This window comes from Neofelis nebulosa, chromosome 18, assembly GCF_028018385.1.
Source record: "Neofelis nebulosa isolate mNeoNeb1 chromosome 18, mNeoNeb1.pri, whole genome shotgun sequence".
In the NCBI taxonomy this organism is placed as follows: Eukaryota; Metazoa; Chordata; class Mammalia; order Carnivora; family Felidae; genus Neofelis; species Neofelis nebulosa.
Window position 1 is genome coordinate 32620233 of NC_080799.1, and position 27508 is coordinate 32647740.

The window sequence follows — 27508 nt, forward strand, 5'->3', positions numbered from 1 at the left end:
CCACCACCACCACCACCACGTGGAAAATGAGTTTCTCTTGATTTTATTGTTCTTTTAAAAAAATAGAAGTCCGTCTTTTCCCGATACAGGTTAGAATGTTCCCATGGTAATGAACTGGGCACCAGAGATTCATTCTCTGTTGAATTTCAAAAGCACTTGAAAAGTTCTATTTTCAACTCAAGGGTATTTCTGCTATTCTCTTGGAAAAATAACTTAGTAACAAAGGGTGGTTAAGCTGCGCGCATGCTCCCAAATTCACGTGTTCTTTTTAACTTGCCTCCAAAAGTGTGAGCCAGCCGTTCACGACGGGCAGGGCTGAGCACATACTCCGTCCACGTGAAAATCCCGTGTTTGTCTTCTTTCACAAGGAAGCTTCCAACAACAATCCTGTGGTTCAATCCTATGTGGAGGCCACCATGGTTTTTTTTATCATGGCTTTGAATGAAGTTCTGTTCTTAGGGGCTGTACTCATAAGGCCACGCCACCCCAATGACCGTCAGGGGAGGTCACCCCCAGGGCCAGGGCACAAGTTCCAGGAAACCCAACTATCGGGAACAATCTAAAGAAGATACAGATGTTTCCATTGCCCTTGTCCACACAAGATCGCCTCTGAAACACAAGCACAGCTCCCATCGCCTCAGTGAGAGGCAGAGTGAGTCCCAGAGGTAAACTACACCATAGTGTGTTTTTTAAAAAAAGGCACGTGCCTATCCTACTCTTTTCTCTTAGACACAATTTCAGTACACAGACCCTACTGATGCCACAGAGCACGGAGATTTTCTTATGGAAGATAGCCTGGGCCTGAGATGGGCTCACATCCCATTTTTAAGGCATCTCCAGTCATTAAAAAAACATCCCCAAATCGTTCAACACTCAGGTCAGTTGAAAATGATGGGGTGGCCTCAGCATCCACACCGCGGAGCCCTGTCCAGAGGGTCCGGTTTGTCCCTGTCGATTTGCAACGCACTGGCAAGGAGGCTGGTGAGGAGGAGACAACATTTCACGGGGACAGCTACCAGGGGCCATGGGCGATGGCCTCAGTGGCTAGTGTGACTGTTTGCACGTAGTTCTTAAACTAACTTAAACAAAGCAAAAACCTAGTTTAAGGAGGGAAAGAAAAGCAACGACTCCACACAGACACACCAGGGGCTTCAGCTTCCGTGGATTTCCTAAAGCAACATCTTGACTACACCCTGGGCTGACGGCACCGACGGTGAGGAAATATTTGAAGGCGGCTTCCCAAATTCCAGGCGTTTTCCCAACCTTCAGACAGAGCAAACCAAATTAGGCGGACATTACAGCTGTCACAGACTGGCTAACATCAGGGCCCACAAAGTTCTAAGAGTAAAGAGAGTCAGGAGCAGGGTCTCCCTGGGTGTCAATTTTCTCTCCTGCGAAACGAAGAAAAGGACACTGGCCATCGAGCTCGCACATTCCCGAGGCCACACAAAAAGCCCAGTCACACCAGACCCACTAAAAACGGCCTCTTCGACGGGGTCCGAAGTCACGTGCGCACCGTGGAAAACGACTCTTCGTTCCCCATCATCTGTCTGCCCCACACCCACCCAACTTACTTGGCTCGGGGTCCAGGAACATGGCCACGCAGCTTAGGAAATCAACCCATCCAGAAGCTGTCCTCATTTTCCTCAAGTAAGAAAATACCCAAAGCTGTCAGAGTCCGAGTTGTGCTTTCCCATCAGGTTACTGGAATCTAGTCTGGCTGGAATGGAGTCCCTGTTTCCTGAGGTTCTAAAGATTTTTTTTTTTTCTTTTTTAAGGAAAAAAAAAAATCCTCCTCTAGGGGAAACAGAGAAGCTTTTGAAGCTCAAATCCCAAACAAGTGTTTCATACAGGACATTCTCACAGCACGACCAGGAGCTGGGGCTGCAGATTCGAGTAATAAAAACGAGCCTCTTCCTGGCCATTTGCCCTTAACCTTCACCGGAAGACACCACCTCACTGCGTCCCAAAAGGGTGGAGGGTTAAGGTTCACTGACCTGACCCTCCAACTTCTACAAAATGGCTATCGGTCAGGGGTGAGAGGCTCCCCCCAGGAGCGGACAGCTAAAAAGGTACTGACCCTTTGTCACCTAGAGGCACGCCGCTGCTGCTTGGCTGTCTGTCGCCACCGCCATCTCTGTGCTTGCTCCCCCGCCCCGAGGCGGGGCCGCTTGTTCGGTTTGGGGACTGATCGTACACGAAGTTCCGGCAGGATGCAAGTTTGGACTCCAGCGCCTGCAGAGAAACGTGCTTTCATCTTTCAGGTTCAAGAGCAGACCTCCCCTCTCCCCAGAGCCTGTACACAGACAATAACCTCAAACGGGGGTTCTCGAACTGTGTTGTAGGGCGGGAGTTCCAAGAGTGGGGCCCTGAAGGAACCCAGCGTGCATCCGCCCTTTAGAGCCACTGGCCTAAGACAGTTAGGAGCTTCCTGGAAAATCACCAGCCCTGCAAATGATCCAGTTCTGCCTATGGGAAACGTGAAATCAACTTCCGGGGTGATCTACTCTTTTGTTTACCTTTATCAAACGTGCACAGAGCGGCTTGTGTGGGAGGACTGTGCCTTGTTGGAAAGAGACCCCATAAAAACCAAGAGGGCGTTGAGACCGCCCCAGGCTTATCTATGCTCTAACTGTGCAACACATTTAAAGAGAAACATGTTTACAGAACAGAAAACCAGAAAACCAAAATCTCAAAGTAAAAACACGAGAAAAGAGTCGCAAGCTTCTATGAAGGCGCAGCTCTGACTACATACATTCTGGCTGACGACAGGCTGGCAGGAGTTAAATCATGTGATTCGCCAGGCATCATTTTAAAAAACACAAGCAACAGGGGCGCCTGGGTGGCGCAGTCGGTTAAGCGTCCGACTTCAGCCAGGTCACGATCTTGCGGTCCGTGAGTTCGAGCCCCGCGTCAGGCTCTGGGCTGATGGCTCGGAGCCTGGAGCCTGTTTCCGATTCTGTGTCTCCCTCTCTCTCTGCCCCTCCCCCGTTCATGCTCTGTCTCTCTCTGTCCCAAAAATAAATAAAAAACGTTGGAAAAAAAAAAAAAAAAAAAAAAAAAAAAAACACAAGCAACAGCTACACAGAATACCTGTGTTATTTCTTAAGCACACACAAAAAATCTTTCCCTGTAGTGAAGGTAAAACCTCAAGTCGAGTTCTTTGCTCTAGCCCTTTTGAGATGCTGTCTTTGACTCCCTCATTTGAAAGGAAAAGAACTTTCAAATGTTTCTCAGTTTTCTTAAATTAAGAAAAACATCACAGACACCAGCCAAATTTCCCAAATTCCAAGGAAAAATGACAGGGGAAGAAATATATGCACAGAGGTCAAAGGGCTGATGGAGGGGCGCCTGGGTGGCGCAGTCGGTTAAGCGTCCGACTTCAGCCAGGTCACGATCTCGCGGTCCGTGAGTTCGAGCCCCGCGTCAGGCTCTGGGCTGATGGCTCGGAGCCTGGAGCCTGTTTCCGGTTCTGTGTCTTCCTCTCTCTCTGCCCCTCCCCCGTTCATGCTATGTCTCTCTCTGTCCCAAAAATAAATAAAAAAAAAAAAAAAAAAAAAAAAAAAAAACGTTGAAAAAAAAAAAAAGGGCTGATGGAGTCAGAGCTCTGGGTGTTTGTCAACAAGGCCCACAGGAGCTCGCATGACGCTAGGGGACGCTAGGGGACGCTCTGTTACAGGGGAAAGGAACCGGTAAAGTCGCCCCTCTCAGGCATCCTGAAACACAGGCAAGGAACCACACCAAACCCGGGGAGGCGGCAGTCTTACCCCTACTTTCCGCAGCAGGTCTCCCACAATGTTGAGGGCCGATATCCGGGCTGCGGGCGTGAGGGGGGTCCCACCCGTGGAGTCATCCAGACCTGGGTGTGCAAAGGGAGCACATATAAGAGCGATCCCCAGTCTAAGTTGGTCCACTCATGTCCCTACATGTGGAACCCCGGTGAGGGGGCAGGGAGGCTAATCCCCACGCTCTGATCCTGGATGCTGCCCATTTCACTCAAAAGTTAACTAACCCGCGAGGAGTCTATGGGATGACTGACCTTTTGCAGCCTTACAATGACTGTATTAACTGTTGATCTTTACACATCACTCTTTTAAATCAAAATCCAAACAAGTCTTCTTGAAATTCTACGAATTCCATACAGTTAATGAACATGAATAGCATCTAAGCAAACCACATCAGGAAGGGTCTTAACTCTCCAGAGCCTCTCTCCTCCAAGCAGGAGCCGGGCACCAGAGGCACCAGGATCACTGGGGTGCTGGTTAGGGCGCAGGGTCTCGGGTCCTGCCCAGACCCGCTCAATCTCAGGTGCATTTGAATGAGATGCCCCGCTGAGTCATGTGCATACTAAAGTGTGGAAAACACTGCTCTAGATGGGCATTCTGGAAATCTCACCAGTCTCTTCATCTCAGGTGATGAGCCTAGGGATATGGCACGAACAGGGAGTGTGAGCTCTGGAGCCAGCTGGCCTGAGTCTGAATCTCAGCTCTGCTATTTACCGCCCATATGACTTGAGGCGAGCTACTTTCCTCAGGGCCTCAGTCTCCTCATCCATCAAATGGGGACGGCACCTGGGCCAGTGCTAAGAATTCAGTGAGGTCACGCGTATGAAAGCACTTTAAGCACAGCGGCTAACTAGCCCACACGGAGCTCTAGTAGCTGCCTACTGTTATTTCCTATTAAGCAGCCTGATAACAGCCTCTGTGAATCAGCAGAGGAGCTGGGGCAACATCTCCAATTTCTCGTTGTTGGGTTTTTTGTTTTTGTTTTTGTTTTTAACCACGCACCCCAGGCTACACCGGCTCCAGTTCTAGACACGTCTCCCTAGACCCACAAAACGTTTTCTCAATTTTTTATCTGATCATTGGAATTTTAAATTTAGGAGAGTTCATGTTCAGCAAGAGGATTTCTGGCTTCTGATGAAGAACGGAAAGGTCCGCTAATGCTGGGCCCACATGTCACGGGGTGGGAGCACAGTGGCAGCCGCCCCTGCGAAGAAGCTTCCATTTTCCGGCTCACCGCAGACTCCACCGCTCCCTACTGCCTCACACCCGAGCTCTTCCAGTTTGTCTCAAAGCTCTGCCCCTCTGAGCACCCAGTTTGCTCCCTGCAGCACAGCCAGTGCCAGTGCCTCCCTGACCCAGCACCCTACCCGTGGAGAGCTTGGTGAAACGAGGCAAATCCCCCTGACTGCCGTTCTCTTACCACGTCTGAACGTCCCCGGTGTGTTTAAGCTGGCGCTGGGTCCCCGATGAGCTATGGGGGTGGACGGCACGGAGCCTGTGGCCTGCACAGCTGTGTCTGTCTTGTTGGCCTCCACTGAGTTGGGCATGGGCGTCCTGGGTTTCTCCTGCTTCTGCTGCACAGCCAATTCCTGCCGCAAATCTGAGGCAGGACAAGGATTCAGATTAAGCCCTTGCTTCAGGGGACAGGGCAAAGGGAGGGTCGACAGTAGACAGTGGTCAGGGAAAAGAAGCACCAGAATGAAAACCCATGGGCGGAAACCCTCAGTGGAGTGAAACCCACAGGACCTTGCCTAGCAGGCTTGTGAAACTACATGATTTTGTAACAAAACCAAAAAGGTTTAGGGGCGCCTGGCTGGTTCAGCCGTAGAACATGTGACTCTTTTTTTTTTTTTTTTTAATGTTTTGTTTATTTTTAATACACAGAGCGAGCATGAATGGGGAGGGGCAGAGAGAGAGGGAGACACAGAATCCGAAGCGGGTTCCAGGCTCTGAGCCATCAGCACAGAGCCCAACACGGGGCTTGAACTCACGAACTGTGAGATCATGACCTGAGCCAAAGTTGGAAGCTTAACCAACTGAGCCACCCAGGTGCCCCTAGAACGTGTGACTCTTGATCTCAGGGTTGTGAGTTCAAGCCCCATGATGGGCATGGAGCCTACTTAAAAATAAAAACAAAATAAAAACAAAATAAAAACAGGTTTAAAAATTTTGAAAAACTATGGCAATGATAGATACACTAATCCTTTTCTTGCTTCAAGATATTTCCAGCTCAACAGGGTATACAGCATACTAAGGGAAAAGACGTTTTCCCCACCAACCCCCATATGGGCCTCCTGACTCATTATCACTATAATATGGGGGAGATATTTTCAATCCTTTTTTCTCTGCGTTTTCAGATGTACAGTTTATCTATTATCTATTAAGCGTATGTTAGGAATAATTCTTACTAAGTGTAAACAGAAACACGTTTACTGTCTATGATTTATCTTCCTTCAACGGTAGGTCTTAATCTAGCCATATTCACATCTATACCTTATTTGTTTTTTAAATGTTTTTTTTTTTTTTTTTAACGTTTATTTATTTTTGAGACAGAGACACAGCATGAACAGGGGAGGGGCAGAGAGAGAGGGAGACACAGAACCAGAAGCAGGCTCCAGGCTCTGAGCCATCAGCCCAGAGCCCGACGTGGGGCTTGAACTCACAGACCCCGAGATCATGACCTGAGCTGAAGCCGGATGCTTAACCAACTGAGCCACCCAGGCGCCCCTATACCTTATTTGTTTTAACAACTGTTTAACGTTCCATAAAATAAAACAAATCTCTGTCATTTATTTAACCACTGCAGAACTACCTTTCAGACCTGCAGTTTTCTTCTTTTTAATCCCCCTTCTACTGGCTATACATTAGGAACTAAATTAGTGTTATAAACAATTAATTGGGATGTTCAAGAAGTTCTTCTGCACCCAGATCTACCCCAGAACTGCAAACTTCCACGGAGCAAATGCTGATGGGAATTCAGAGCTGGAAACCACTGCCATCAGGCATCAGGTCACAGACACCTGCCATCAGGTCACAGAAACAATGGACTAGCTAGCAATTTCGTCAAGACTTTTCTCCCCACAAAACTCTTACACTCCTGCCAGTGGTGGTTTAAATACCCACAGAGGGTCTTTACAGGGTCGGACATCTGACAGTTCTTACCATGAGGCAGGGACAAGGCCTGCCCAGTGTGGTTCTACGCCCTCTGACTAGGGCAGGTCACAGATTTCCAGCAAAGGTAATACTGGGCAACATTGTAGGAGAAGCTGTTCTCAGGTAGGGAGAGGGGAAAACACCAGTCAGGGCACACAGAAAAAAGCCAAGTCTTCCTGACCTCTGGCTTCATCTTTCAGGCGCTGAACAGATTCGAGAAGATTCTCCTTCTCATCAAGTTCACTCTCCAGGAAGGCATTTCTCTCAATGGCTTGATTCAAACGCTGCTCAAAGTCTTCCAGAGACATGATCGTGGCCCTGGTAAGAGAAAAGCAAAGTTGTCCCTGAGAGCAAACAGTGGCATCCATGTGGTGCCTACAGAACAGGGAGATGAGAAAGGGCAGACATAGGGGGCATGAGTCCCAGCATGGGCACCTCCTGGACACCACAGACTTGAGCAAGCATCTTAACCTTTTGGGACCCAGGCTGTTCACCTGCAGAAGGAGAATCATCTTAGCTCTTGAGGTACACAAAGCCGTCCTGAGGATTAAGTGAGAAATGTCCATACGGCACTTAGCAAAGGGCCAGCACCTTATTTAGGACAACATATAGGGTCCAAATGCCAGGAGAGCAAACTCCCATCTCCTCCTAGAGACTCAAAATGCAAATCAGTGCTCCAAATACCCTACTAAAATAAAATTGTACTGTTTTTAAGGTTTTTTATTTATGTATTTTTTTTTTTAAGAGAGAGAATGCAAGCAGGGGAAAGGGGCGGGGGGGGGAGAGGGAGAGAGGGAGAGAGGGAGAGAGGGAGAGAGGGAGAGAGGGAGAGAGGGAGAGAGGGAGAGAGACAGGGAGGGAGGGAGGGAGGGAATCCCAAGCAGGCCCCACGCTCAGCACAGAGCCCAACACAGAGCTCAATCCCACAACTCCGGGATCACGGCGTCAGCCAAAATCCAAGAGTTGGACGCTCAACTGACTGAGACACCCAGGAGCCCCAAGTTTTTTTTAAATATAAAACTTGAGTATTCCAGAACTTTATCCATTCTATAATAATGACTGGGGCCTCACCTCTATCTCATCTGATTTTAACACCCAAATATTCAGCATTTGGCCAAAATGTGAATACATATATATAGAGGGAGAGAGGGAGGGAGAGAGCATGCACGCGAGAGTGAGAAATGTAAGAAAGAAATGTAAAAAAAGAAAGAAAACCCAGGCTAACAGCTGTTTAAACCCTGCCCTGCCACTGTGACTGATCGACTACAGAGAGATCAGAGAACTTGATAGTAATGAATACATCTGACAAAGCTGCAAGACAAATGACAAATTCTCAATATTTTCAATCCACATCAACAAATATATAAAAGGTCTCCTCCTAGAAATGAGAAACAACCAGCAACCCAAGTTAAAAAAAAAAAAAAAAAAAAAAAAGGCAAAGTTCAGAGAAAAAGAAACAAATCATTCTTAAATATCTGAGAAGGAATCTATGTCACGCATAATTCAGAAATGTATCCACTGGGCCCTGACTAGATTGGCAGAAATCTGAAGTCCGAAAACCACTCTGTGTGGGAGGGAAGCTGTGTGGAAAACAGGACACATAGCTGCTGGGAATGTAAAGCGATGTAACTACAGAGAGAACAATCGGGCAACAACTATCAAAATCACGCATGCGTCTATCCCTTTACCCTGCAATTTCACTTCTGGGGATTTATTCTCCAGATAAACATCTGTGCAAGCAGTGGTCATCATTCATCACAGCAATGCTGATCACTGCACAAGAATGCAAATGTAGCAGCTATCCATCCACAGGGGACTGGACAAATAAAGTATTATGTATTATGCAATACCAACCATACAATAGGATATTATGCACTTGGGGGGATAAAAAGAACAAAGAATTCTCTGTGTCCTGATACAGAAAGATCCCCAAGATCTACTGTTGTATGACAGAAGATGTACAACAGCGTGTATAGAATGCTGTTGGGGAGGAGAGTAGGGATAACACCAATTTCTATTTTTATTTGCCTGAATTTGCATAAAAAACTCTACCCTTTGTGTATTATTTTTCAACCACGTGAATGGTGGACTGGCTCCCATGAGAAGTGGTCCCAATTCTCCCTCCCCTCTTGCATCCACATCCTTGCCACGGCCTGTGCGTGGAATGTACTTTCCCAGCTCTTGACGTGGGCCACGTGACTTGCTTTGATCAACGAAATCTGGGTGGACTTCGCATCTTCCTAAGTTTTCTGCCTACAGCTCCAGTGATAGAATCCACCCCACATGGGAGCCCCAAATTCTCTTCCCACGTCTCTGGCCAACACTGGGACCATGCATCTGCACAGCGGCCTTGAAGCAGCCCTGAGGTAACCTACATGGTTAGAATTAGCAGAAAAAGACTTTAAAGTAGTTTCTTTAGCTATGCTCAAGGATATAAAGAGAAACCACAGTAGAGGAATGGAAATTACTATTTTTTTTTTTTTTTTTTTAGAGGAAATTCTAGAACTCAAAATACAATCTCTAAAAGCTCTATTGGAATTGGCTCATCAGCAGACTGGAGAGAAAGGTGCAGTGAACTTGAAACTAGATCAACAGAAATTATCCAATTTGAAGAACTGAAAGAAAAAATATTAGAGGAAAAAAATAATAAAAGGACCAGAGCCTCAGAGACCTGTGTGGCAATTATCAAAATGACTGATGTATATAGTTGGGGTCCCACAAGGACAGGACGGAGAGAATGGGCCAGCGCAAATCTTTGAGAAATCATGACCCAAGTGAAATCTGTCAAGAGAGATTTACAGACTAAAGAAGCCTAGCAAATCCCCGTCAAGATAAATACATATAGGGGCGCCTGGTTGGCTCAGCCAAAGAGCATCCAACTCTTGATCTCAGGGTCACCAGTTTGAGCCCCACATTGGGTATTGAGAATTACTGAAGGAAATGAAAAAAATCTATTCTGGTTAAATCCAACACTTAAAAAAAAAAAAAGACATGTATATAAAACCGAGGCACATCATAATCAAACTGCTGCAAACAAAAAATCAAGAGAAAAATCTGAGAGCAGCTAGGAAAAAAACACATTATATACTGGGGAGTGACCACTCAAATGACCACTAACTTCTGACCTAAAGCAAGGAAACCAGAAAAACAGTGGAAGAACCCACCGAAAGAAAAAAACACAACAGCTGTCAACCCAGAATTCTACATGCACTGGACAAGAATGAAGGCAGGGGTGCCTGGGGGGACTCAGTCGGTTAAGCACCTGACTTCAGCTCAGGTCATGATCTCATGGTTCATGAGTTAGAGCCCCGCATCGGGTTCTGTGCTGACTGTGCGGGGTCTGCTTGGGATTCTCTCCCTCCCTTTCTCTCTGCTCCTCCCCCACTCTCTCTAAAACAAATAAACCTAAAAAAAAAAGAAGAAGAGAATGAAGGCAAAAGACACTTGGAGATAAACTAAAACAAGGAGACTTCACCATCAGCAGACCTTTGCTATAAGAAATCTTAAGGGAAAGGGCGCCTGGGTGGCTCGGTTAAGCGTCTAACTTTCAGCTCAGGTCACGATCTCATGGTTCGTGAGTTACGGCCCGACATAGGGCTCTGTGCATACAGCTCAGAGCCTGGAGCTTCTTCAGATTCTGTGTCTCGCTCTCTCTCTGCCCCTCTCCACTCATGCTCTGTCTCTGCCTGTCAAAAATAAATATACATAGGGGCGCCTGGGTGGCTCAGTCGGTTAAGCGGCCGACTTCGGCTCAGGTCATGATCTCGCGGTCCGTGAGTTCGAGCCCCGCGTCGGGCTCTGTGCTGACAGCTCAGAGCCTGGAGCCTGTTTCAGATTCTGTATCTCCCTCTCTCTGACCCTCCCCTGTTCATGCTTTGTCTCTGTCTCAAAAATAAATAAACATTAAAAAAAAAAATTAAAAAAAAAATAAATATACATTAAAAAAAAATTAAAAAACAAAAAAGAAATCCTAAGGGAACTTCTTCAAGCCCCAAGGGAGGGGATACCAGAGGGAAATCCAGATCCTCAGGAAGGAATGAACCCAAAATGGTAAATATGTGGGTAAATATAAAAGGCTATCTTTTTACTCTCATTTCTTTAAAATATACTTGGCTTTTTAGGGGCACCTGGGTGGCTCGGTCAACTTCAGCTCAGGTCATGATCTCACCCTTCCTGAGTTTGAGCCCCGAGCTATGCTGACAGCTCAGAGCCTGGAGCCTGCCTTCGATTCTGGGTCTCCGTCTCTCTTGGCCCCTCCCCCACTAATGCTCTGTCTCTCAAAAATAAACAAACATTAAACAAATTTTTTTTTAATAAAATAAAATACACTTGGCTTTTTAAAGCCAAAACGATAGCTACGCATTTCAGAATCTACAACATTTGTAGACACAGCAGTATTACAAGTATAGCATAAAGTTCAAGGATGGTAAAAATCAAACTGTAAGGTTGCAAGGCTGTTGCATTTTACTTGAAGTGGTACAGTGAAGTTATCCTTAAGCAACCTCTAAAAAGTAATACAGGGGCCTGTGGGGGCAACACAAAGCTTCCCCATCTTAACAAGAGTGTGGGTCACAGGAGCGTATACACCATTTGCCCAAACTGATGGGACCTGTACGCTAAAAAATCTGTGCCTGCCACTATATGCAATGTATATCTAATTTTTAATGTGTTTCCATTAAAAAAAAGGGGGGGGGGGCTGGCACAGAGTAGTTTTTCAATAAATGTTAGTTATCATTGGTAGTATTCTGCTCAGCAACAGAATGTCAGTTTACAAAATACCGTTCTTCGGGGGCGCCTGGGTGGTTCAGTTGGTTGAGCACCGTACATCGGCTCAGGTCACGATCTCACAGTTTGTGTGTTCGAGCCCCACATCGGGCTCTCTGCTGTCAGAGGTGGAGCCCACTTTGGATTTTTGTCCCCCTCTGCCTGCCCCTCCCCTGTTCGTACTCTCAAAACTAAATAAACATTTGCAAAGAATTACCTTAGGGCGGTAACGAGCACATGTGTGCCTTTCTGCCTGGAATGTTCTCACCTCATATTCTTCCCCTGGGTAATGCATATACATCCCCCTGGTCTTAGCCTAACTGCCACTTCCACTGGGAAGCCTTGCCTGACATTTACCCACTGATGGTGTAACTAATGTGTCCGCTTACGCACCCCCATCGCACCTGAACTTGCAGCACTTACTGCTGTCATCAGGTTGCACTGATGTGTCTGTTGTCTGTCTCCTGGACGGTCACTGGCTTGGTGTGGCTCACGGCTGAATCCTCTAGACTCAACATGGTGCTTGGCACCCACGTGCTGGGAGCCAACAGCAGAGAAAAAAGGCTCCCAAACCCGTTTCTCCTTCCCGACGTACCGTTTTGCTCTTTCCAAGTCATCGTTGGCTTGCTCCAGCTCTCTGATGTATTTCTGAAGTTGATCCTTGATTGCTTTGGTCTGGGCGAGGTCATCCTCTAAGGCTGAGATCTGCCGGTGGCCTTCAGAGTGCTGCGTTTCAAACTTGTCCTGAAGATCAAAATCAACACTGAGTGTGTGATTTAAGACTTCTGATAAGCTATGTTTATCTCCCTTCCCTGGCATTGCCTTAAAATACCGAGGATTACTCCTGGACTGTGCCCACTCCTATTGTCATGGGCGCTGTTGCTTTTAGCTCATGAGCATCCGTACCTCCCCGTGTGCACAGCCCGTCAGCGCCCTGATTTCTTTGAGGGATTTAGCTCCTCCTTAGTATAGGATCTTTATGGGGCCATTCTTCCTATCACTCCCCAAGGTGGCTCCAGACAGCCTCGCGGCCACCCACCACAACCAGGGGACAAGCCTAACCTCAGTCAGTAGAACCTTCTCTCCACAGACACGGACTCTGAAGCAAAGGAGGGCAGATGGCAAGAACGGGGCCACCGCTCAAAGCTCTTATGTACCAAGTACTTCCTGCCTCCCAGCCCACTAACACCTTGCACCACCCTGCCCCCTCCCAAACTTGGTCCCTGCAGCCTCTGGGTAAGAAGCCCCCAACAATCTTCAAAGCCATTGTTCAAGGGCATCCACACAGCCACAGGAAACCACATAAATGTCTCCAAGCACCATCCACAGGGCAATACAGATCCACCTCACGGGACATCCCTGGATTACATGTAAGGAATCACAACAGCTTTGGTTGCTGCTGCCTCATAACAAGAGCAGAAAACCATGTGCTTAGTTTGATAACTGTTCTAACTTTATGTCCAGGAGACTCCCCGTGTAGCATGGGGGTTTGAAAGGGATTTGGGGACCTTTGGGGGAGGAAGGGAAGAAGGGAGGGAAGCAAGGAAGCAAGGGAAGGGAAGCAAAGGAAGGAAGCAAACAAAAAAACCCCACGACCTGTTACTTATCACCAAAAGCTGCAAGTTCAGGTGTGATTTGACTAGTGCTTTCCAAGGAAGGGAACAGTCAACTGCAGCAGCTAACATTCATCGCATGCTTACTCTGGGCCAGCTTCTGAGCTCAGGACCGTGCTTACGATGCCTCGCTGAATGCCATTTCAGAGATGTGAAGGGAGCCTACCCCATTAGCCCAAAGTCAACTGGTAGCAAATGCCTGAGCCTAGATCCAACCTGGGCCACTGGGGCTTGTGCGTTTCCTTTTTTCGCCTTTTTTTTTTTTTTTATGTTTGTTTATTTTTGAGAGAGAAAAAGAGACAGAGACAGAGCATGAGTAGGGGAGAGGAGAGACAGAGGGAGACACAAAATCTGAAACAGGGTCCAGGCTCCGAGCTGTCAGGCCAGAGCCCGATGCGGGACTCAAACTCACAAACTGCAAGATCATGACCTGAGCTGAAGTCAGACGCTTAACAGACCGAGCCACCCAGGCGCCCTGGGGCTTATGCTTTTAAGGAAACTGTGCTAACGGCACCACTTACTTCAGCTCAGGTCATAATCTCGAGGTCCATGGGTTTGAGCCCTGGGTTCGGCTCTGTGCTGACAGCTTGTGGCCTGGAGCCTACTTTGGATTCAGTGTCTCCCTCTCTCTCTCTCCCTTCCCCCGCTCACGCTCTCTCAAAATAATCAACAAAAAAAATTAAGAACAAAAAGCAAACAAACAACTATGCTAAAGCACCCTCAACCATTTCATTACAGGTCACATAGGTACTGGGCACACATGCAGGCTCATGTACATACACAGACACAGACACAGACACACACACACACACACACACATACACATTCTGCTCTGGCTCCTTTCCCAAATTACCTTCCTTCACCAAACACCCTTACTGCTTTCCCTTCATCTACACACAAAAGAAAACACTTCCCATAGGAAAGGCCCAAAGTCAAACTGGAAAGTTTGAACAACAGTCAAACTCTTCTTGACTCAATTGAGTCAACAAAGGCGTTGCTAGAAACAGTCTGGATGCACCGGGAGAATGACACAATGGTGCCCAGGCCAGAGAGGCGTGGCGAGAGCCCTGTGAAAGACACACTCCCACAGAACAAGCAGATTATTTACAGGGTGAGGACACGGAGGCCATTCCACATCCTCACGCTGTCCGGTCCCCTCTGATACTCTGTTTCCTGGCCAGTCCCCTCTGATAGTGTCTCCTGGCCGCAGCAGAGGAAGCATCCCTGCTCAGTCAAGGAGGGGCAGACCAAGACCCACACAGGGGCCAATTCCCAGGCCTGGCTCTCCCGGCCTCACACCCTTTATTTGTGTGCATCTCCAAATAAAACAGGAAGGCATGGGATCCTAGGTCATTAACCTAAATTCAAACACAGGTTCAAGAAGATGCAGTTAACGGGCCTCTCCACCAGCATTCAGATTCAAATGATGTCCTTTGAACTTGCAGACATGAAAGCTGTTGCTAAATGTTGCGTTCATTTGGCGCTAATTATAAGCGGTCAGTTGATGGAGCCATCAACAGACGCTCTGTTTGATCCCTTACAGGCCTTTACATTCAACTTGTGATGAATAAGCCAGTTGTCAAGAAGTCTGACACAGCCGAATACATTCCGCTCAGGTGACTGACAAATAGGTGCTGGTGGCAGTTTTTATTTACTTACTTATTTTTTAAAGTAATGTCTACACCCAACGTGGGGTTCGAATTCACTACTCCAAGATGAAGGGTTGCACCCTCAGGGTGCCTGGGGGGCTCAGTTGGTTAAGTGTCCGACTCTTGATTTCGGCTCAGGTCGTGATCTCAAGGTTTTTGAGTTCAAGCCCCACGTCAGGCTTTGTGCCAACAGTGTGGAACCCGCTTAGGTTCCCCTTCCCCTCTCAAAAAATAAGTAATTTTTTTTTTTTTAGTTTATTTAAGACTCGTATGCTCTGACTCGACTGAGCCAGCCAAGTACCCCAAGGCAAGTAAGTATTCTTTATTCCAAGGTATTTCTATTGCTTCTCCTACTCTATGCTCCGTGCCTCATGCATCTGTCATGTGGCTGTCATAAAAATGTCTTCTTGAAGGGGGCGCCTGGGTGGCTCAGTCGGTTGAGTGTCCGACTTCAGCTCAGGTCATGATCTTGTGGTCTGTGGGTTCGAGCCCCACGTCAGGCTCTGTGCTGACAGCTCAGAGCCTGGAGCCTGCTTCGGATTCTGTGTCTCCCTCTCTCTCTGCCCCTCCCCTGCTTATACTGTGTCTCTCTCTCTGTCAAAAATAAATAAAACATAAAAAAAAAAAAAATTAAAAAAAAAACCAAAACGGCTTCCGCAGGTTCAAGGGCTCAGCCTTAAAACAATTACTTCATCATTGCTCAGTTAGTCTGCCTCCGTGGAGGGTCTCATTCCTTCTCCCAACTATCATTTATACCGCTGCTGATCTTCCCTCCACACAGCTTCCCACCCCGAGTCCCCTTCAGGCTAAGAGCTATAGTGATCCCTCAGTGCTCATGGCAGGGGTCAAATACTAATGCCTGTAGGGGCCAGGCTGTTTTGAGTTGTGTGGGCCAGGTGTAGGCATAAAGCAAGGGACACTCATTCCTCAGTGTCAGGGACAGAGGTGGGGGACTGTAGTGGGGACTGGGATGGACTGGTGAGCACTCAACCATTACTTGGCTTTTCGCTGGCGGGGACGAATGCAGGCCTGGTATGGCCAGATCCGCTGATTCTCAAAGGAAGTCAGGAATCCCAATTTTTATAGGAAGCCTCGCAACTTTGAATACTGATGTCAAACATTTAAAATAAACACTACAGGTGTAAGTTTTACTATCAAAAGAATGAACTATAAACAAAACCTCAACTCTAGCTAACACTAACACGCTGAAGCATTTACAGGGAGGTAAATAGGTATCTGCAAATCACTTTGAAATGCATCAGAAAAGTAGACCGAGGGAGGGATAGCTAGGTAATAAGAATCAAGTACAGCAGAGGTTACTGGTAGAGCACAGGTGGTGGATACACAGACGTGTGCTGGAAAATTCTTTCAACCTGGCTGTGTGCATGGAAGCTTTCCTAATACACAGAATAAAAAGCCATTGAAGGCTAAGCAAAAACCATGAATGTGCCAGACAGACCTGTAGACGGCCAGCTTGGGGTCTGCGGTCTACAACATGCAAGCCTGCACTCCACAGCTCAGCTTCTGAGGACTTCAGGGTCTTTCCTCCGCCCCTCCCCATCCCTCAATCCCCAGTCCATTTTTTGGCCCCACTGTTTCCCATGAACTCATAAGGCCAGGATTCCCAGGTCTGCTTGACATCTGTTCTCGTCTGTGTCTGTGGAAGGTCCAGATTAGCTCTTCCTTAACCCCTCTGCCCCAATCTGCTGGCCACACAAACACAGACGCACACACCCTCTTCTCCCCTTCAAACACCAGCTCAAATCCCTCCCAGCAGCTGCGTCTCCATTGCATACAGACCTTTCTGTGTGAAGGATCTCTTGGTCAGTACTACGTCACTGAGTATCTTTTCCCTAGGAGCTTTTTGGAGTTAGGTTTGTCTTCCCCACAAAGCTGCCAGAAGACTGGGAGCACATCTTCCACTATCCACGACACCTCCCCTAGCAGCTCATCAAAATTTACATGGTGAGCTTTACTAAAAAAAAAAAAAAAAAAAAAAAAAAAAAAAAAAAATACAGGCAGACATGCCTGTGTCCCCCCACCACAGACTTACTGAGACCAGGAATCTCACGGCAGGGGAGGGTTCAGGCCTGATACTTACGAAGCTTGCCAGGTGATCCTGCTTATCAGTGAGGGCTGAGAAACTCAGTCTCCGGGGCACAGTGTTAGCGATTATCTGCTAAGCCCTATAGCATGTCCAAAAGGTAGTCTTTACCCTTTAGACCAGTGGTTTTCCAGATACGTGGCAATGTCTGAAGATATTTTTGGTTGTCATAATCTGGGGCAGAAGGAGCTACTGGCATCCACTGGATGCAGACCAGGGATGCTGTTAAACATCCTACAGTGTGGGGCGCCTGGGTGGCTCCCAACTCTTGATTTTGGCTCAGGCCCTGATCTCATAGTCATGGATGGAGCCCCACATCAGGCTCTGTACTGGCAGCGTGGAGCCTGCTTGGGATTCTCTCTCTCCCTCTCTCTCTGCTCCTCCCCTGTTCTCTCTCTCAAAATAAATAAATAAACTTAAAAGGAAAAAAACAACAACAAGAAAACCATGGGTAGCCTGGGTGGCTCAGTCAGTTAAGCGTCTGACTTCGGCTCAGGTCGTCAGCTCATGGTTAGTGAGTTTGACTCCAGTGTCGGGCTCTGTGCTGACAGCTCAGAGCCTGGAGCCTGCTTTGGATTTTGTGTCTCCCTTTCTCTGTCCCTCCCCTGCCCCTACTCACACTCTCTCTGTCTCTCTCAAAAATAAACATTAAAAAATTTTTTTAAACAAAAAAACCCCCACAAACATCCTACAGTGTAAAACTCAGCCCCCTAAACTGAAAATGACCTGACCTCAAATGTCAGCAGCGTCCAGGCTGAGAAACCTGGTCTCGACTGGCTCTGTCCGACAGAACTTTCTGGAATGATGGAAATATCCTGCACCACTCTGTCCAGTAATGATACCCACTAGACATGCGGCTGTCGTGTACTTGAAACGTCACTGGTGTAACCGAGGAGTTAAATTTGTCCTTATTTTACTTTAACTTAAACATCAGTAGGCATCTAGGGGCTATCACACCCCCGATCAGCAAATCTAGTGACACTCCATCCTCTCAAAACGTTTTCTTTTGCAGGCCTTGTGGGACTGTGGTAGACACCCAAGAATGGGCTACGGGGACACCTGTGTGATCTGCTCCCACAGAGTTCTGCCCATCGGGGGCAAACAAGCGTTCCACCACCACATCCGCCCAGCAGGCCTAGGGGTGGGAGGGAGCCCGGGGCTGGCAGCGGCCCCTTGCAAGGCAGGGCTCCCTTCTCCAGGCGCACGGCCCACACCCCACACCCGCTGCCCGTTTCCTCTCACCTTGATGGTTTCTAGCTCCAGGCGAAGGCGATTATTTTCCGACAGGAGGTCCCTGTTCCTGGTTTCAATCTGTTGCAGCTGCGTCTCCAGTTCGGCTTCATACTCGCGGCTTCCCTCCTGGAACTCTCGCAGCTCCTCTTGGGTATTTTCGGCCCTACAGAATTCCCGGCCGTGTCAGGGGAACCGTTTACCGAGCACTTAGAGCTACTGAGGGTTATGCATGGATTAGCTCTTCACTCAACTGAAGCGGAAACTATCACTGACCTCACTTTACAGATAAAGCCAGGCTCAGATAGGCCGACTGACCTGCCTCAAGGTCACACGGGTCAGAAGCAGACCTCAGGCCTGAACCCAGGGGTGCCGGACTCCAAAGCCCATTCACTCTTCATTCATTCTTTCACCATATATACATTTTTTTAACTCAACGTGTGGAAAGTATTCATGGGATTGCACACCCTCTGCAGACTGACTTTTAAGTAGAAACCGGACCTAAGTGCTTCCTTGTCCCACTGGAAGGGGGACAAACACCCAATTCCAGCTTTTCAGTCCTTAAAAGTCAAGCAACACTTTTTTTTTTGGTTTTAAATGCTAAGCCTGAATTATGTTTAAGTCGAATTAAGAGTAAGGAAATTAGGGGCGCTGGGTGGCACACACTTAAGCATCCTACTTTGGCTCAGGTCATGATCTCCTGGCTCGTGAGTTCGAGCCCTGCGGCAGGCCTGGGGCCTGCTTTGCATTCTGTCTCCTGCTCTCTCTGCCCCTCCCCTGCTTGTACACTCTCTCTCTCAAATATAAACATTAAAAAAAAAATTAGAGGGGCGCCTGGGTGGCTCAGTCGGTTGGGCATCCGACTTTGGCTCGGGTCATGATCTCGCAGTCCGTGGGTTGGGGCCCTGTGTCGGGCTCTGTGCTGACGGCTCGGAGCCTGGAGCCTGTTTCAGATTCTGTGTCTCCCTCTTTCTCTGACCCTCCCCTGTTCATACTCTCTCTCTATCTCAAAAATAAATATTAAAAAAAAAATTAAAAATAAATAAATAAATAAATAAATAAATAAATAAAATTAGGGAATTAGAGGGACTGGAAGAAGACCTCCATACAAAGAGTGTAAGAGCCCATAAGAAATAAAAAGAAGAAATGCTGAACACACACTCTCCTCCCAAATATGGATGCAAAATCACTTCTTTCAAATTTAAAATCTGCAACGACCCATTTTGTTAGACACAGGGAGAAGGTCTTTCCTCACACACGGGGGGCTGACCAGCTAAGGTGTCTGGAACCGACAGAGCCCCGCCGGAAAATCAGCGGGGAAGGAACACAGTGGTTTGCTTGGGACCACAGGCTTTGGTGCTCACATCCTAGGCCTGCTCCTTACTGGCCGTGTGACCTTGGTGGACACATTACTTGCCTTCCCTGAGGCTCAGCTTCCTCATCTGTAAAATGGGGTGACAACTGTTTCCTCAAAGGGCCGTTTTGAGATTTAACGGAGAGAATGTGTGTCAAGTTCTTCGTAGTGCTTGTGGCCTAAGAGCAACAAAATCAATGGCTGCTGCCACAGTGATGGGGAGAAAAAGCAAGGTGGACTTAGGAAGACTGACCTCTGCTTGTAGGTCATGGCCAGATCTTTCCAGTAGCTTGCTTCTTCCTCCTCAGAGCTGAAAGTCTTTCCCGAGTCCTCCATTGTGGAAACAGAGGAAGGGGTCACTCTTCTTGCAGCATGGTGTCTAGGAGAGAAAAGCTTTAAAATTATTTGTATATCTGGTTCAACAGCAGATGTTTATAAATTTTTTTAATACTTATTCATTTTTAAGAGAGACAGAATGAGCACGGGAGGGCCCGAGGAGGGGGCACAGAATCCGAAGCAGGATCCAGGCTCCGAGCTGTCAGCACAGAGCCCAACATGGGGCTTGAACTCCCCAGCCATGAGATCATGACCCAAGCCAAAGTCGGACACTTAACCCAATAGTGGATCTTTAACAGGGAGGAAAAAAAAATTCCTGAATTTTATGTTGGGTTAAATGATAAAACATTGCCAAAACTTGACATCAAAGCCAGACAAAATCCAGCCCACCCACAGGAAACATTCCACAAATAGACAAAACTACCAAGATTTTATTTATTTCATTCGAGGAGGGGCAAGGAAAAAAAAAAGGAGCTGAGGACATCTCCCAGGGTTCCAGTTTAGACACCCGGTGCCCCCACCGTCCTCATCACCAGAGACAAATCCTAAGAGAAGGAATGTCTTTGAGGAGGAGGATAAGGAGCCCAGTTTGGGACACTCTGGGTTTGAGAAGCCTGTGGCACATCTAGAAGCAACAGTGGATCTGAGACTCTGGGGCGAACCCTGGGCTGACACAAATTTGAGAGTCCTGAGTCTGTAGCTGCTTCTTCCCTTTATCCTGTAATGGAAGCGCCAGACAATCTAGGAAGGACTATTTATGGAACTCTGAGGGATGCCAATGTTTGCCTGGTAGGCAAAGAAAGAAACAGCAATCAAAGGAGACAGCGGAGAAACAGAGGCAAGAACCAGACGGTGAGCTGTCCTGGGAGGACGTGGCGTCTAGGGGAAAGGAGGGAATGTTCCACAGTATCCACGACGCAACAGAGAAGCTAAGATAAGGGCTGGAAAATATCCAGGAGACTTCGCGAAAGAAACGTCGGTCACCGGTGACGTGGGCAAGGGTAGTTTCAACAGAGGAGGAGGGAGGAGGAATAAACGGGGTGGAATTACCAGGAGGCAAAGAAGAGGAAGTAGAGGGAATTTTGGAGAAGTGGGTGTGAGAAGACAAATGGGAGGGGGGCTAGAGGGTAGGGGGTGGGAATGGGGCCTTGGCTCTGAGGGCTCCAGAGAAATGCAGGAGAGGCTAGAGCACAGATCTTTCCCAACAGCTGTCAGGTCACAGACTCCCTGCTGATAGACTCTCTCCGTGCAAAAGCTTATTCCCTGAACTTATGTAAGGCTCTGAACTTGTCAAAAATGCAAATGAGAGGTCTCCAAGGTCCCTTCCTTCCCTCCAGGGAGCTCTCGGTCTGGTGTGTGTCCTTCAGAACCAAAGAATGAATGCAACCCCTCACTCCACAAGACATAGCAAGCTGTATTTTTGACTACAAATATGAATCATTCAGCTAAGTAAGTTAGTGTTGGCATGGACAAAATCACCAACTTCTGGATCCCTGGTTAAAAAAAAAAAAAATCAAACAATCATAATTCTGTTTGAGTGCAGCACTTCTTGATAAATAGATTTGTTAGTACCAATATTCACATCTTCTTCGTAATTTCTCTCCCTTCCCTATTCCAGGGACCACATGCTTGTTCCCCACCCCACCCCCACGCCCTTTTGCGGAACAGAGTCTGTCTGAAAGCTTGATGGAAGCACAGAAGCTGGGTAGAACAGAATGCTGTTCATTCGTCTTTGACTTTTTTTTCCCAGTCCAGCATTTTTTGTTCCATCTTTCTGTAACAACACCCTTATCTTGGGGAAACCAACCCTATGCTCATTCCAGAGTGATTCAGATGTACTAGATTGACTCAGTATCAGCATCTGGGAGGAGGCACATGATGGAATGGATGTCTCCATCATCAGCCTAATCTCTGCTGAGCCAATGATAGGGGTGGGCCTAACCCAAACTAGGTCAATGATTGGTTCAGGGGTGGTCCCAACCCCAACTGAGCCAAAGACAGGGGTGGGCCTAACCCAAGCAGGGCCAATCAGTGTCCAGGCATAGGGCTTTTGCAGAGCCAACGAGAAACACACTCTCCGTGTTAACTAATCTTATTGTGGTAATCAGCTCCCAATATATACATGTATCCACACGTCATGCTACACTAACAGGGGCGCCTGGGTGGCTCAGTCGGTTAGGCGTCCAACTCTTGGTTTTGGCTCAGGTCATGAGCTCATGGTTGGTGGTTCTGAGCCTTGTATCAAGCTTCACGCTAACAGTACAGAGCCTGCCTGGGATTCTCTCTCAAAATAAATAAACTTTAAAAAAAAGAAAAAACCAAATCATCATGCTATATACCTTAAACTTACACAACGTTATACATCAATTATATCTCCATAGAAATGGGAGAAACAAAGACAGACATTCTTTCCACTAGGGTAAGGCAGTAGGAGGTAAGCCTGGAGTTGTCCGTGGTCATTCCTCCACCACAAAGGAGGGGTCGGTCAGAGAATGAAGCCAAAACCGAGGAAAGCAAGGCCAACAGGTGGAGATACTGGGTCCTGATGACATCATTTGAACACCTGGACCCAGTCATACCTGATTTAAGGTTATGACAGATGACCAACTCCCTTTCTTGAATGTGCCAGTTAGGGTTGGATTGTTGCCACAAGAATCCTAATGAAGGTAAGTAGTGAACAATCTTGTTCATTGGAAGTAAAAGAAATAGAGCAGCTGGAGTGTAAATGACAGTAATTAACGTGGCAATGGGTGAGGGTAAACTTAGGTCTGGTAGGTACTCCCTGCTGGAGCCCTAAGCTCTAATAAGCCCAGATCTCATCTAATACCAAGGCACAAACCAGTGCCGACAATGTCAAGAGCCCGCACGAGTGAGCACCGTGTGGCCACTGATTATCTTACTGAGGACAGCCTCAAATGCGTGGCACGGGGGTCTGTGTAGTAAGGCAAGAAAGTGAGGAACAAGGAACAATGGATGTAGGCGGACTTTTCCCGCTGTTTGGAAAAACAACATGTCCAATATTCAATGTAATTAGTTCGTGCATACTTCTCTAAACGTTCTCTACCCCAGACCGCAATCATTAGCTTACGTTCAAGCCACGTTGCCTTCCTTCTGTTCCTTGAACATACCTCGCTTGCTCCCACCTCAGGGCCTTGGCACTTGTTATTCTCTGCCTGGAATGCTTCTCCCTCAGATCTATGCCCAGGTGTCCCTCTTATCATTCAGATCTCAGCTGAACCGCCTTCCCCGAAGAGACCTTATTTTGATGCCCCACCTAATACCCCCTCCAGCCCTTCTCTCTTATATTAACCTCTGCTTTATATCATCATTTTGAGTTTTGTTTTTGTTCATCTTCCCCCATGGGAATACCAGTTGTTGAGCACAAGGGCCTTCTCTGTCTTGCTTTTTTATCCCAATGCCTAGAAGAGTGCCTGGCATGTAACAGGCACTCAATAAATGCTTGTGGAATGGTACTAGCAGGAAGAGGATGTCAGGTGAAGGAAAGGCAGGAAGCCAGAAAGCTCTCAAGACCAGTTTATGGCTGACATCTGTAAATCCTTAAGATGCTCGTTAGGATGGGGAAAGCTCCACTCTCCCTCAGCACCTGAGTGGCATCTCTTTAGCGGGAAGGATCTGGGGGAGAAGATACCACGTTGGAAACTACCCCCTTCCCGGGTTTACGTGACGAGTTTCTCATACTGGAGTTTAATAACCTTCATCCTGAACTCTTATGACAGATGAGTTTTAGGGAGAAAAAGCTTCCTAAAACATTTACTGTAGCCGGTGAGAACTAAAACTGAATCCTTAGGAAGGGACTTTGAGATGTTTTAAGAGGTATTTCCACTGTGAGAGAGGCTCTAATTACAACCATGCTGATGGGAAAGCTCTGGTTTTGTTTTTTTTTTTATTAAAAAAAAATTTAACGTTTTGTTTCTTTTTGAGAGACAGAGCACCAGCAGGGGAGGGGCTGAGAGGTAGGGGGAGACAAGGAATCTGAAGCAGGCTCCAAGCTGTCAGCACAGAGCCCGATGAGGGGCTCGAATCCACGAACTGCAAGATCATGACCTGACCCCAGGTCGGACGCTTCACCTACTGAGCCAGCCAGGTGCCCCTGGTTTTGGACTTCAGAGCGAGGGCAGGGGAAGCCAAGCAGAGACCTGAGCTCCTACCGGAGCCTGCACAATCTGTAACTAATTCAACTCAAGGACCAAAACCACAGGCCTGGCATTTCAACCAGAAACCCCTGCACTGGAATAACAATCCTTAGGGAAGATGAAAAACATGTTATAGAGGAAGAAGTAACAGCTGAACCTCAGTTTGCTATGCAATAACGACCTTAAAAAGAGGTATGATTTTTGAAACGTCTCACATTCTAATGCGCATTATTTTCTGCCATGGAAAGCAAGTAAGAGGACTCGCAAAGACTTCCTTCTCCCGGCATAATTTCCTCAAGTGTATCACCAGCTTCTATTAGCCGTGTGCTGGGCACCTAGGAAGTTATCTTCAAGTTTATGCTCTTTAAGCCGTTCGACTGCAAGAGTAAGCAAGTCAGTCTCTTGGGTTCTTAGGACCAGGAACTGGAGCAGAGACACGGCATACCTTGGCCATCTCCACAGGCACGAGCAAATGGCAGAGGCACCCCAAACCCAAGTGCAAGTTGGGGGAGGGTGTTGTCCTTGAATCCCAGTTCAAGATCTCCTTGGGGTTGCAAACAGGCTAATGAGAGGTCAGATTCACCCGTTTCATCTGGCCCACACAGTCTTTTAAAAGGCGCTGTGGCAGGCAGCTGTTAACGCTGGGTCTCAGTATATACAACTCTGTAGCCACTAGCTTAAAAGATGAGTGAGTGCTCCTGCCTTTCTTCCTTTTATGCTACAAGTGTTACGGGCCTTCTGCCTCCCGGCTTGTGCTCTCAACACACCATCGTGCCACCGTGTCCCAGCAGCTCTGTGGACAAACCTAATGGGCACCTCAAAAGTATATGCTACGATATGCAAGGGGGAACAAGCTGGGAGCAAGAAGCTAGAAAAGCATACATTCTCTACTTGGCATCGCTTAGATCTCCTACTCCTACAAAAATGTGTTTCCGCAAGCTGAAAACATACTTGAGACACACATACCTTTGATTTCAAAACCCTAGAAAACACAAAGCAATGTCCCTTGGCTCTCCTCTCAGCGAAGAAAGCCAGCACAGCTGGTCAGGAGCAAAATACATGTATAAACTATCAAGAAGTAACTCGCCGCCTTTCACCCCAGCCTCAAATCCTTCCCAATCAAAACACACAGAAGAGCCTAAAGGAAAGGGAGGGAGGCAAAGACACTGCCAAACGTCAGCACGTGCTTCCCCAGCTTCTGGCGGGGCAGGGGGGTGACGTGGGCTCTGCATTTTGCAGAAGTGGCATCACTGGGGCAACACCAGTCAAGAGTCAGCAAGTCTGGCTTCTGTCTCTGTGCTTTCAAAGTCTATGATGATCTTCCTACAAAAATACTTAGATAGGCATGCAAGGACATATACTCGAGCGTGTACGCCATCATCCACTGATGTGGAAAATTGGAGAAACTCAACTGTCAACAGGGGACTGCCTGGAAAATTACGCAGTTGTTAAGAATCATACGAACTAATATGGAAGAAAGTTCATGCTATGTTAAGAAAGGGTGCCTGTTTTGTTTATAAATGTATCTTGCTCTCTCTGCATACATGAAAAGGGTCTGGAAGCTTGTACCAGACGGGGTAAAGCAGGCAAAGAGATCAGAGCCTGTAACTGACACACTGCTAAATACATTGATTTTTATGGTAAGCATATATTGCCTTTGAAATTTTAAAAAGCTTAAACTGGGATCAAAAAAATAGAACGGCTGTTGTTCCAGGATAATTTTATTCTACTGAATCAAGATGCCAAGGGAAGAATTTTCCCTACTGTGGCTTCTCTCTCCACCCCTTCTCAAACATTTCCAAACACCTACTAAGTGCCAGGCGCTGCTGGGACAGGCAGAGACGAAGCACCCACGTCAGGTCTAGGTGCGAACAGCACTAGCGCCCGACACAAACCTTCTGCATGCAGCCCCACTCGCGTTAGGAAATTATCTGGTAAGGAAAGGGAGCGTAACCTCCCTGGGCTCACACATTTCAACGTGAAAGAACACACTTTGGAAACAAAAATAACATCCTAAGAGAATCAGCCAAGTTAAGAAACTAATATCCGAAATGAGAGAATCAAATATGCCAAGGAGAGGCCTCTGAGACCTCAAGGATCTAATGCTACACGAGTGATACACTAAGAGGAAAGATTTAAGTTTCAATGTCGATTGAATGGGGGGGGGGGGGGGAGGGGCAGAAAAGTGGCCCTGGGAGCCACTGGGATCCAATTGCCCAATTGCTCTTCAAAGAACCCTACCCATGTCCTAAAATGCCATCCTATCCAAGAATACAGAAACAAAACTAGCATAGAAAATGACAAATTTCTGTCCAGTGCACGCTGTAAAAGGCCATCTCTTTAGAAAGGAAGTTAAAAGGGGCCTCGAGGCTAAAAGTAGAAAGAGGCACAACCTGGTACAAACCCTGGACAAAGAAATCAGGGAAGCTCAGACCCTCAGGAGGCAGAGAACTTGAGATGACTGGAGAAGATAAGGTAGCTTCCCAAGGTGATGGCGGGATTTCCCATGACCTCGGAGAGGCAGGTGAGCCCCACGACTGCATTCAAACTGTAGAATAAGCGTTTTCATCCTTTATCCAATCCTTCCCCTAAGTGCTGTCAGGGGAAATCTGAACCTTCCCGCAGCAGAGATCTGAGAAAAGCAGGGGGAAGGAGGCTGTTCCAAACACGTTCCCGAAGACAGGGAGATGCCAAGGAGGGGGGAGGTTTTTGGAAAGAGGCCTGCAGTGAGGGTGGAAGTAGCAAGGGGCAGTGGACGAGAGGGGGGAGGAGGAGGGACGAGAAGGAGGAGGGAGTTTAGGGCAGCAGGAAGAAAGGAGGTGGCGGGGACTGAGAAAAGGCCGAAAACAGCGAGAAGAGAGACTAGGGGAGTCAAAGGGCAGCCTACGGTGGGGGTGAGAGGAGGGTTGGAGGGCAAAGGAGCCGGGCAGCGGGGACGGGGGACGAGGAGGAGAGCAGGTCGGAGAGAGGCCAGCGCTAGAAGAGAAAGGAAGTTGGCAAAGGCGAGAGGTGGGCGCGAGGACACAAAGGTGGGAAGGCGCAAAGTTAGCAAGGGAGGCTCCACAGAGCGGGACTTTTGAGCCCAGCGCCCGGGAGGCGCGGAGCGCGGGCAGCCGGGAAGCGACGGGAAAGCGAGGGGCGCGGCAGGTTCCCTGCAAGGCGGCTCCTGGGAGTCCCGAGAGCGCGGCGGGCGCCAGGGCAGGCGGAAGAGTTTCCCGGCGGTGGCGGCGGTCCCGGGACGGCCCCCACCCCCGGCCACCGCAGCCCCGAACTTACCCGGGCTTGGTTCGCGAGGACTGGCGGCGGCGGCAGCAGCAGACTGCGCTGCCCCGGCCTCAAGCCACCGCCACCGCCCCCGCCCCCGCG

The 27508-nt window shown here is 47.9% G+C and overlaps 1 protein-coding gene across 4 annotated transcripts; it reads right to left on the minus strand.

Moving 5' to 3' along the window:
• Window positions 1–27: 27 nt before the first annotated feature.
• NDE1 (nudE neurodevelopment protein 1) lies at window positions 28–27508 on the minus strand. Of its 4 annotated transcripts, none has more exons than XM_058711066.1 (10): window positions 27419–27508; window positions 19906–20031; window positions 18311–18464; window positions 12298–12446; window positions 7120–7256; window positions 5206–5385; window positions 3768–3859; window positions 2081–2235; window positions 1566–1636; window positions 28–1263 (listed from the first exon to the last, which is right to left on the minus strand). In XM_058711066.1, the coding sequence occupies exons 2-10, from the start codon at window positions 19986–19988 to the stop codon at window positions 1187–1189; spliced, it is 1098 nt and encodes a 365-aa protein (XP_058567049.1). In that variant the 5' UTR covers window positions 19989–20031; window positions 27419–27508; the 3' UTR covers window positions 28–1186. The 4 variants fall into 4 exon arrangements, with proteins under 4 accessions (XP_058567049.1, XP_058567051.1, XP_058567052.1 ...); XM_058711067.1 differs by lacking the exon at window positions 28–1263 and adding an exon at window positions 1324–1391; XM_058711068.1 differs by lacking the exon at window positions 1566–1636.

Excerpts from the sequence above, each read along its gene's own strand:
- NDE1 (XM_058711066.1), bottom strand. The coding sequence starts at position 19,988 with ATGGAGGACTCGGGAAAGACTTTCAGCTCTGAGGAGGAAGAAGCAAGC. Across the intron at positions 12,447-18,310 it reads TGGAGCTAGAAACCATCAAG|GACAAGTTTGAAACGCAGCA; the intron begins GTGAGAGGAAAC and ends TTTGATCTTCAG. Across the intron at positions 7,257-12,297 it reads GACTTGGAAAGAGCAAAACG|GGCCACGATCATGTCTCTGG; the intron begins GTACGTCGGGAA and ends TTCTCTTACCAG.